Genomic DNA, 12,419 nt, shown 5'->3' on the forward strand with positions numbered 1-12,419 from the left:
TAAATATCATTTTACTTAATATTTATAATAAATATATTTATGTAATTATTTATTTATAATTTTTATTGCTTTTAGTTGTTGAGTTAATTTTCATTAACTATATTACTATAGTTTTTTTTTAATTATCAATTAGTATATACAAATTTTATTATATAAATAAATCGATTGTTAATTATATGATTATTCATTAATTTATTACATCCATTTAACATAAACTTTGTTTATTGGCTTATAACAAAACAGATAGATTTAAGCTGTTCAAATAATAAATTAATAAAATAATCCAATTATTTTGCTAATTTTCTCGAGCATGAATTTGATAATTAGTTTACCATATATATTTACGTTATTCGTTATCCAGATGAGATATTATGTAATGTTATTATATGCTTTATTTGTTGACTTTTCCATGGTTAAAACACTCTTGTGAGCTGGTGCGTTGTTTTGGAGATAATTTTTTACCATCTTTGTATACATTTATGTAGCCGATAAATATTCAAAACTAAAGAATTTTATCACAGAACGATACTCGTGTCTTTCCATCTTATAAACCTGCACAGACACGTCTACTTTAACATGGCCTTAGAATCAAACCTACTGCGAAATTAAATACATCTCGCGCGGCGACGAAGAATACTGTACAAACAAGTTGTATTTAACTCGCGTGGCAATCAACGTGTTAAACGACTGGTAAACAGCAGCTGACAAACATATCATAATAAAAAAAATGTATGTGTTTATGACAGATGATATATTAAATTGGCGAAGAAATTTTCGTTTAATTACAGGATTATGTGCATCGCCTTCTAAATTTTTCAAACTGTCCTAGTATTGATTAAATTTTGGTGATATGATAAAGTTTGGAATATTTTCTTTGTAAAAAATCCATTGTTAGTAAGAATTTACTATGACAGCTATGTTCATAATTTGTATCTATTGGTTAATTGAGTTTTTTTAACAAATTTTAAAATATTTGCCAATTAATGCAAATATAGTGGTATCAAAACTACACAAATCGATAAATTAAATACAGCAATACCTCATATAGTGTGGATAATCAGTTTTGCCAATATGCCGCATTGTTTACTCGTACAGTGGAATCTACACATATTATGTGTATTTTTGAATATGTTTTACTATACAAATAAAATCCGGACATTTTGGAACGGATTAAACTCGTTAAGCGAGTTTCCGCAGTATAGTGTAATAATTTCAAAAATACACATAATATGATGTAGCAGACGCGCAATCCGGGACTTCTCTTCTCATCGTCCCCCGTTATTTCGCTCGAGTCATTTTTCTTACAATTCATATCATAATTTCTACAATTATGGTGTACTTGAAGATCTTATTAATATGCGCACATATTACTTCTAACATGTCAAGTCACGAATATTCAACCTATATAGCAACTGTGGTCAAATATGGCTCCGAGAGTTGCATGCAGCCCTTCGTTGAGTCAGGTGCGGCTCCCATTAAAATTTTATTTTTAATAATGATAATAATAACATTTATTACAACAAATTACTAATAACAAACTCAATAAAATTAGATAATAAGAAAATTAAAACCAAATTAATTTGCTGCAATGCTCTACTGACTATAGGTCTTTCTAAAACTTTTTATTTTGATTATATTTGAATTTTATTAATAAAATTTTGAAATAATTATTTTCTTTTTCATATTTTTTTTGTATGTATTCTTTTATGTGAGTTGTGAAAATATGCAATATCTACGTGTGGCTCTTGGTAAAATATAAAATAAAACCGGATTGCGGCTCTATTAGGCATTATGTGTGCCGACCCCTGCTATATACGCATGGGTATATTTAAGCTGAGCCTTTACATTTCAGTTTTGTAAATAAAAAAAGTTTATTGTTTGTTGGTTGTGATTGCGAAAATAATGTAATATTTACTAGCAGTGTTTATGCACCATTATATTATTTATACAAAGCAAGTCAAAACAAGATACAAGATTCTGAAACATATTTTTCAATAACAATTTAATTTCAGTCCATGCATAAATTTAACAATCATATAAAAGGTAGACTTTTTAAAATAATTTTGAGCTTTTGGAATATTTGACATTTTAATGAAATGTCACCAAATGCACAAAATGTACTACACGATTTTTTATTTCCATTATTATTTTTTGTTTGCGCGACGTCAATGCAAACTTTTTTATCCTCGTTAAAAAAAACTACATATTTTAATGACATTTTTAGACAAAAGAAAAACAATTACGCTTCGTTAAATATACAAGATACTTTACAGTTAAAAATGTATATTTTAAAACATACACTAGTATTATAGAACAACTGTACTATGTGAAATTCTTAATATTGTCAATCATTTATGTTAACGACTCTGTACTAATTATTGTTTCACTTATGTATTCCATTACCTAATGTTTCTTCCTGTATTTTCGACTTGATAAGATTTAAAAAATATCAAAATCAGAAGAATTTAATTTAAACTATAATACAACTACAATATTTTTTATTATCTAACATCAATTGCTCAATAATTAAAATGTTGTTTATCTTTTAAATTTAAAAATCAGACTATAGTGAATGTTCGGATTGATTACAGCCGGACTATGCGAGGTATTTTTGTGTAACTAAAAAAAATGTGTCTGTACTACTACACATTTCAATAATTTTCAGTTATGCTTTTATAATAGTAGGAAACTTGGAAACTAAGTGAAATTGATATTGCAACTGTATAATTAAATAACAAGTTAGAAGACATGGAAAGAGAACTCTTCTTGAACATTAATTTGTCATATAACAAGAAAACTTTTTTTTTAAATAGATATGAGCACTTGTAATACTTGTTATTAGACGCAGCATATATTTTAATAATTACTTATTTACAGAAAAAGTATGCAACAATAAAAGTATAAATCGTTACATCGTCTTTGTACGCAAGTTTAAATTATATTCTCAGAATTTTAGCTAACAGTTTTTTTTTATTACTACAGAGCAGTGTCTGCCAAACTTTGTTTTTATATCACGGCACATTGGACTAGAAGAATTTTTGTTTCGCGGCACACAGTTTAGCTGACACTGCTATAGAACAATACCTCGTTTAGTCCGGCTTTGATTAGTTTGGATACACTACAGTCCGGTTTGGCACTTTTAAAACAAACATATTCAAAAAAATACTACGCAAATGATTTTTTGTACATAAATGATCGTTTTTCACTTCATACAGTCTCCTTTTGTCCAGTTTATTTTTATACGATTTTCGATTTCTGAACTAATCCTTTCATAAACAATACGGAATATTGGCAGAACTGATTATCCGCACTATTGCAGTATTTAGTTTATCGATTTGTGTAGTTTTTGATATTGGTGCAAGGTCTACAAAATATTTTATAGCGAAACAGTACTAAACGAGGTATTGTCACTGACAATAGTTAATAGTCGGTCTGCACTAATTATACGTAATATTCAGTATTATATAATAGTTCTAATACAAATTTCTATATGAAATGTTCATATACAAAACATAGCTGAAGCAGAAGGAAACGCGTTAACAAAGTGCAATGGATATTGTAACAGTTTAATCAAATAAGATGTAAGCAGGGACAGAGATAGAACCGTGCTGCATCCTTGTTGTCGAATGAACCAGTTTAATTAAATGGTAATGCTTTGTGCATCTGATAGGTAAACTTAGTTGTGCGTGATACGTTTCCTAAAACAAACACCACACAGAAGCTTTGCTTTACAGCTTTGAATGAACCCATATCCTGCGGACTATCGGTGCGTTTCGAAATTGCACGTTGCTTGTAATTGTTTTAGAATTTTCGAAATTTCCAATTTTCCGAACTTGTTGATTCTTCTTCATCGCAATTTCCGGTACCTTTGTTTTCCGGTTTCGAGGAGCGAAAAAAATAATAATAAAACAGAATGCGTCGATTGGAGCAGTTATACAACGTATTAATGTTGAATCGGTGCAATTTCCTGAGGGAGTGCAGCAAGCAAATATTAATTTCAACGGAAGGAAATATCAAACCGTTTAACATCAACTCTCTCTCTGTGTGTTGCACTAACTTTCCAACAGCAAACTGTCGTTTAATCAAACGTCCATTTGCCAAATGCAATTCGATATCTCACTCACTGACTAGGTGTGTGTTTGTATACGTATCGGTGTGTTTGCTTTTCCTATATTGAGAAATTGCAGAATTATTTACAATGGAAATTGCAGTTTGCGAGCGAAACGCGCGGAGCAAACTTGAATTAATTGGTGATTCGATTGAGGAGATTTATTTATGGGATGGTACGTGCTCCGCGCTTGATCGATACATCCCAATTTTTATGATACTTCTACTTACGTTTTAGGGGGTATGGACGGAGGATGGAGAAGGAATTTTGTCTGCTCCATCATGCGACTCTTTGGGGCGGAAAAATTAGGGGAAGAGCGGCTTTTGGGGGAATCATCAAACTCCAATAAAGCGTTATCGCGAAGTTTCTAGCGCTATGACGACGTGCCAAATGGGGGATGCTCTCCCAATTCACACCCTAATCTTTTGAATCAATAAATATATTCTGCATGGAAAATCAGAAACATCACCTTTCCTATCATAATAAAAAACGAAATAATTTACAAAACTTATAGATTAGAAGAAAAAAATGGTTTAAATGTTCAGGTAATCTTTGAATTTGAATATATTTATATAAGTAGTTTCCTCGTTCATAATTGCTCAAAAACTAAATATTTTCTTGAAAATATCGTTACTTTGATTTGATTTCTTCACTACTTCTCTATATATATAGCCATACCATCGTAAAAAAAATGCAAAGGCTATAGATTGAAGGGACACATTTTCGATATTTTAAATAGATAAAAATATTTGCAACGGCATTAGAATAACCTGATCTTCTATAACCACTATTGTAAAGAATGAAACCGATCCGTATGAGAAGATGCAACAAATAATGGGTTTGATCAAGTGAGGTATCTACATTTATTTTGAAAATGTTTCTCCCTTTTGTTTGGTGAGATGTTTTGAGAATAATTCATTATGAATTACAAAAACCGGGTCATACTGTTACAGTAGAGATGTAATATGCCCAATTAGTAAGATTAAAAGCGGAACTGCTTAAAATACGATGAGTTTTATGAGTAAAGTATGAAGATAATTCTATAGAATGATAATAAAAGACAACACGTAGCAACGATTATCTAGGACACAATGAGAGAGCTTAATTTAGAAGTTCTGCAAATGCACTAGACTATCACGTTTTTAAATCGACAGATCTTAAGCTTCCTGAGAAAAAAAAACGAATGTTGAACAATTCCGAAATCAGTTGAAGTCATATATTAATGATAATAGTCAGAATGGTATTAAAAACTGAATATTATGCGGAGGAAAATCATAGATAATAAACAGAAAATATTTAACACAATAATATTGTACACTTTTTTATTTAAATAATTTATTTAAAAAGTCACTTATATTGGTATAAGTTTATTAGGTAAGTATAGAAAATTTTGTAAGATTCAAATAGGAAATAGGTATACTTATATAACATTAATTTTATAACATAATTTGATTACATTAAGTATAAGATAATATGAAATGAAAAACGTAATAAAATTTATATTATTGTAATATTACAGAAACGAAAAGTATAAATCCTAATAAAAAAAATACTATAATATGGTGCAGCCTGTTGCGGCTTTCAAGATTTCCACAAGTGGACTGTCCCACTCGACCTATAGATCGAAAGTTATGAGACGCTAAATGGCTGTTATGTTAATTTGTGCAAATAGTGAACCATTTATTGATTATTATTTTATAAAATATAGCACTATTAGTAGTAATGGGACGGAAATAGCCGTTTGTAACAGTTAAGCTTTTTTTTCCTGTAATATGATTATGATACAAATATGTTTTATTTTTTTTATATGTGACTATTACAATAAATATTATTATTATTAGCAGTGGTAATGGTATATTTTTATGAAGATTTTTTTATACATTTGTATCTCAAGAGAAATGTGGCTTTTTGATGAGAAATTGCAGCTCCCAGATCTAACTCCGCTTAAACCAGAGGTGGCTATGATGACTATGTTGGAATATTCATTTCACTAGCTTTGCAATCAGCGTTTTAAAAATAGCTGCAAAAAGGTTGACGACCTCCAAAATAGAACATAAAATTATTCAAATCTCTATTTTTGTTGTTTCTGAATGTTAAAACACTTTTTTATGAACATATGAGCATAATTGAAATAATTAATAGAATAGAAATTAAAAATAGTTTAGTTTAAGACCAAAGTAGTATCAACTTTATAAGAAGATTTGTAGTTAGAAATATAGACTTAAGTTTATAAAACTAGTGTGAATATTATTGTTCTGTATAATTGAAGGATGGAAAAATGAATTTTAAACTATGCTATTTTCTTTATTAAACAATTATTGTCAATCAGTTTACGATAGTTAAATAATGCGTTGCATCAAGACTACAGTGGTGATCTGTTAACTTTATGCACTTTGTAATTATAGTAATGGCAATATAATAGATATAGTTTCTATGACATAAAAATGCACACAATATATAAGATTGAAAGAGTATTTGGTGGATGGGCAGAAGTGATCTTTAATATTCATTTTTTTTAAATAATTCTACTATTTTTTGTTTCAATTAATTTAGAAATATATAAGAAAAAATAATCAGTTATTTTCTTACTTATGTTTATTAAATCAGTTTATCAAATTTCAAATATATAATTAAATAAAAACAATTAACTTACGTTTAACGAATTGTTTAATTTATGTAAATATTTTAATATTTACTTATTGAAAATTGACGTAATGTGATTATAAAATTATCTTTTATTTTTTTTTAGGAATTTCATTTGATAATTAATTGTATTTTCGGTGAAAAAGTGAGCAAAAAAATATTTAACTTTCGGCGGAAAATGAAAAAAATCTCCAACGTAAAGTTTATTTGCATATTATGTCGAAGTATAACTGGGACGGTTGTAATTTTATATTTGCGGAATGAAAATATTGATTTGAAGCTGTATATAATCTATTTAATTCATTCTGTTAGGTGACAATTCATATTTGGATATTGGAATAAAACAAATCAATATTCCAATTAAAATGCTTTAATAAGTAAAAACAATGCGGAAAGCACAATAATAATATATTATAAATGATTATTATTATTTCTGAAAACTTGAAAAATAATTATGACTATAATGAATTCTATTATTGAAGCCATAGTTTGTTTGTGTTTGAAGTTTGTTTCTTTATTTTTCTTGTAAGAATCCTGGTTCTATAGTAAATCTCTCACTTTAACAAATTTATTTTGTATTGATTTATTCAAATAATATAAAATTTAGATAGATAAGTAAAATTTAGAACATTCTAATTTATTTATGAGTATCAAATATAGTTTATGGTTTTATAGCATAAACATGTATTACGTAATTTGTATATAAAATAAACTTTATAAATAAATAAAAAAAATTATATTGTTCGATTGTTCGGATACCAAATGTTGGAGAATTAAAATGTTCGAGAACGGAGGTTCAATTAATTATGTTCTCTATATTGATTTCATATGAGCCCTTAAAATAATATTATAAAAATTATTATTTTTATTTGTACACATTTTCGTATATTAAATAGATATTTAAATCGTCTACCATAAATTATCATCATCACAAATAGTTTATTATAAATAACAAAAAAAAACATAAAATATAGTTGGAAAGTGAAATTAAAAAAATATTTAGGATACAAAAATATATGTTTAACCATCCTATAATAAATATGCATTGAGTAATTTGCATATGAAATATACCTCATTATCAAAACGTATTTCTTGAGGCTATGCTGAAAAAAATAATAACATAATTTGAGGAGTAATTAAACACAACCTTTAATAATTTCCTTCATATGTTTTCATGAATATAACACCTCACTCAAGAAGTTTGTAGGATGACATATAAATAGCGCCTATATCGATAAATCTATATGAATTTTACCTACCTTCAGACGACGCCTGTTGAAATGAAACGTTGAAGGAAACTATGTTGATAAATAAAGTCGAATAATGCTGTGGATACAAAAAATTGCACTTAGAATATATGTCAAAGATTTACGAAATTCATGAGAAAGTGCATCCAAACCAAATAAATAACTAAATTACTCATGGAAACATTTTAAAACATTTAATTTCTCATTGTACATATGGAAACATTTTCAAACTGCACATACATAATTCACTGCTGCTCGTGTTAATTCAAAACGAGCATCTTCTTGTGATGAATTGGTTCAATATCGACTAACAGATTCCTTTTGTACAGCCTCATATGCACACTGATAGAAAACATTGGAATTGGTTGGATTTCATATACCGCATAAAAAAATTGCACAAAAAAAAGGGCAACCCTTTATAATTATGTATATATTAATATCTCAAATAGTTTATGCGGTTTTAAAGTCCTCGATTAGTACGGTTTCAAACAGTGGGGAATCGATGATGAACTATTAATTAAATCTTAAAGATTGATTTCATTGTTTTCTACAATTATTTTTAAGAAATATGTAATAAAATATAATAAAAAATATCCACTAAAGATTTCTTTTTTTTTGTTGAAAAATGTTGATTTTAGATTTATTGTATGTTTTTGTATGTACGAAATAAATAATTTCAGAAATCAAAATGTAAAAGAAATAAATATGTTACAAATGACTACTAACCATTTTTTAAAGTATTTTCTAATGTTCAACTTTCTTTTACTGTATATGTAATTTTACGTATGAAATACTTTTGAGATATTAAATTAATTTTTGCTAAAAACTTTTAATACTTGTTCATTTATAATCCTACTTGGATTTCCACTACATATTTGATCTATGAGGTATTTTAATACAAAATGCAATAAAATGACTACATATGGAGTAACTGATAAATGTATGTTCAATTTCTTACTTATTTATTCTTGACATCACCTGACGATTGTGGGTTAACGAATTTGTAACCATAGTAACAGTATTATTGATTTTCCCAAAATTGTGCTGGTACCACACGGATCTCGTTTATTTATTTACTAATATATGTAGCTGATTTCTTTAGTGACAGTGTCATTCATGTTGTGTCCTGATTTGTAGGACTGGAAAATTGCATTATCCTTCGGACGTGTGCGGCCCATTGTTCGAGGAGGAATTGGAGTTTTGGGGATTGGATGCGAACCAAGTGGAGCCCTGCTGCTGGATGACGTACACACAGGTCAGTTAGTGCCTTATCTGCAGCCATTACAATCCGGAACGAATGTAAATTCCCTACTGCAAACAGACACACACATACACACACTGACATGCACCAAACGCTCGACTACTTTTATTGCCGTCCCAAAACTGAAAGCTTCCTTACTTATTCCTTTCTTCCAACCAATCTCCAAATGGAGGATTAATGGGGGAATCGAAGTGATATGGCATCGTAAATATCCATTTAACTGATCACAAAAAACGCAATCAACGATATATGTTTTCCTGAACCAAAGACAATTAAATTATGATACCTTTATAGGTCGAAGATAAATTGCAAAATAAATACTTGATAATTGGCAAATAAAGTTGGATAAAGGAGAATTAATGATAATATAGTGAGTCAATGGATTCCTAATTTGAACATTTTATACATTATTTAGAAAACAGGAGTATTTAGAAAAAGAAGAAACCATCAATTGAAAATGTTAAAGAAGTGATAATTAAAAAATACGTAAATCTATATGAACTTGCAACGAGGATTAATTTTTTTTACTCAAATAACAGTACTAAATCGCTAAGAAAATTGTGCAAGTAATAATACATAAAATTTCTTTCAGAATTTTAAATAATCTATCGAGAATGTTAAAAAAGTGAAGTTATTTTACGTAAGCAGTTAATGAAATTAATTTACGATATATTTTTGCAATACTAACAGTATAATGGAATGATAAAATATGTGTCACGGTCCAATCTAAGAATTTTTAATTATTTTATTAAAATATAGTAATTACAGTTAAATATTGTTATATAATGATATATTTTAGGTATCCATCAACTTTTTAAGGTTGTCATAAAAGAAACTTTATCAATTAATTGCGCAATTTATTTGACATAACACCAAATTTCATTATATACTTAATATACTTAATAAAATTAATTGTATGTAACTGTTACTAAGAATATATAATTTGATTTTGATTCACAAGCAATAATTTCAAAAGTTGTCTTAAAATTTTGATTTAATCGTTTTTTTTTGTGAATGCAAAAAATAAAATTTTCTTTCAATATAAGTTTATAACTTGTTATTATGTACGTAAATGTACACATAGACCGATTTCGATCAATCCAGATTCACTATATTCCTGTTTGGAAATTAAAAAAAAAAAACTAAGCAAAATAAAAATAATTTCTAAAAAAAAAAGTAGTCAACGCATGATTTTTGTATAAATACATCTTTAAATCTTGTGGGGTTTGTTTATATATTTAGTTCCCCGATTAGTCTGGTTTCAAATAGTCCGGGAATTTGGAGGAACCAATAATCCACATTATGCGAGGTATTGATTCAATCTAGGTTGTCATAAAAGAAGAGTTATTATTTTGTTTAGTCAATTATTTTTTTGTTGAGGTTATGTCAATTTTCATTTTACAAATATCTAATTTTATCATAATATATCAACTTTTGATAAAAATGTACAATAGACACTATTTTATATAAAAAAAATTGTTAATTAATTTAAATTCCACATCTAATCAAAAACACTGATAAAAATATTTTTATTAGCGGTTAATTGCCAATATCCTGAACTGTTTGAAACCGGATTAATACTTATAAAAAATAAACATTTTTTGCTTGTTTTGAAAATTCTAAACCAGACTATAGTGAATCTGAATATCGAAGCCGCACTATGCGAGGTATTTCAGTATTGTTTAATTGAACATTTATTTAATTACATATACTCGTTACTTTACTTTGCAAGTATCGTGAAGTGCGTAAACGTAAAATCGCCTTTTTTAAACATATAACAGTCATACAAAATAACATATACAGAGATAAAAAGAAACAAAATAAATATATATAATTTCAAAAAAGTTAACTGATACAAAAGTAATCATATAATTATAATGTATTTGAGAAGCTCAATTCGCGTGTAATACAATAAATCGCTTTGCTTCTTACGCCGTACGCCCATTGTATTTGTATAAAGAAAGGCAAAGGGATTATGTAGAAGTAAGCATAATGCAAATTGCCCGTCGGGCTTCTATTAATTAAAAAACAAGGAAAACAATGTACATAACAGGGTAACGAAAATGAACGTACAAAAAAAGTTGGGTTCTCACTCATTCTCTCTCGTACTCATTCGATGTTGGAGAATTCAAGGAAAGCAAAATAAATAATAAAAGAAAACAGAACAAACGATTTATTTAATTCCGTATTCATGAATTGAGGGTTGAAAAGGGGGACAGAGAACGTACAATTAATCAAGGGGAGAACCTGGTGTACCGGTTAATGAAATAAATTTGCGACGAGGATAAAAGAATCATTTATTTATTTCTTAGCACTAATAACAGTATGAAACCGAAGTAAATTAATGCAACATCAATATTTATGTAAGCATAACAAATTATTTTAATTTTAAATTTAAATTCAATTAATTTATGTATCAATACATCATTAAATAAATATAAAAACAACATCAAATTAATTATAATTCGTTTTTGATAATATATGAGGTGGAAATATTATTGTTTCTATTTATGCATTATGCAATGTTCGTAAAGAACAACAACTTTTCCGTCATCATAAAATATTTTTTGTAAGTTTAGGTTTACATAAATTGACTATACGTCCCGTTTTTAGGTAGCCTGTCCCGTTGTCCCCAAGCACAGCTTCGGGACGCCGAAATGTCCCGTTTTTAGAATGAGAGCTGTATTTTGTGTACTAACTATATAAAATTTATTTTGTTAATTAAATACAATTTAATTTCTTTTGAATTAAGCCGAACCAAACGAAGTATTAAAAGTAATTATTTAGAAAAACTCAAAATCGAACTTTTATTAGAAGAACAATATTTTCTTAGATTTTTTGAAATTTTTTGTTTAAATTGTATTTGTAACATTTTATTCGTAAATGTTATAATTATTATATTATTTTGTGCACAAAGACAAGAATATAAGAAATCTGCAAAAAAGAAAAATAAATAAAACTTTCCAAAAAATATTAAGATTGTTTGATAAGAGAGATTTAAGAAATTAGATCATTTAGAATCTAGATATGATAAATAATTTAGAATATTTCCTAAAAACTTAAAACAATTTTTTTTTGTATAAAATTTGCATTGATTACCTATTTGTGAAATTAATAAAACAATAATTACCATAATTTATATTTACATACTACATAGTAA

At 27.6% G+C, this 12,419-nt stretch overlaps 1 protein-coding gene across 2 annotated transcripts in view; it reads left to right on the top strand.

Moving 5' to 3' along the window:
• LOC108563212 (potassium voltage-gated channel protein Shaw) overlaps nt 1-12,419 on the top strand; it is a 102,227-nt gene that overhangs the window by 45,000 nt on the left and 44,808 nt on the right. For both annotated transcript variants that reach the window (XM_017921832.1, XM_017921831.1), the window contains exon 3: nt 9,136-9,253. In XM_017921832.1, coding sequence (XP_017777321.1) covers nt 9,136-9,253 — 118 coding nt within the window. The remainder of the gene's footprint in view (nt 1-9,135; nt 9,254-12,419) is intronic.

The sequence above is a fragment of the Nicrophorus vespilloides genome, unplaced genomic scaffold (assembly GCF_001412225.1).
Source record: "Nicrophorus vespilloides isolate i.1.1-1 unplaced genomic scaffold, Nicve_v1.0, whole genome shotgun sequence".
NCBI classification, from domain to species: Eukaryota; Metazoa; Arthropoda; class Insecta; order Coleoptera; family Silphidae; genus Nicrophorus; species Nicrophorus vespilloides.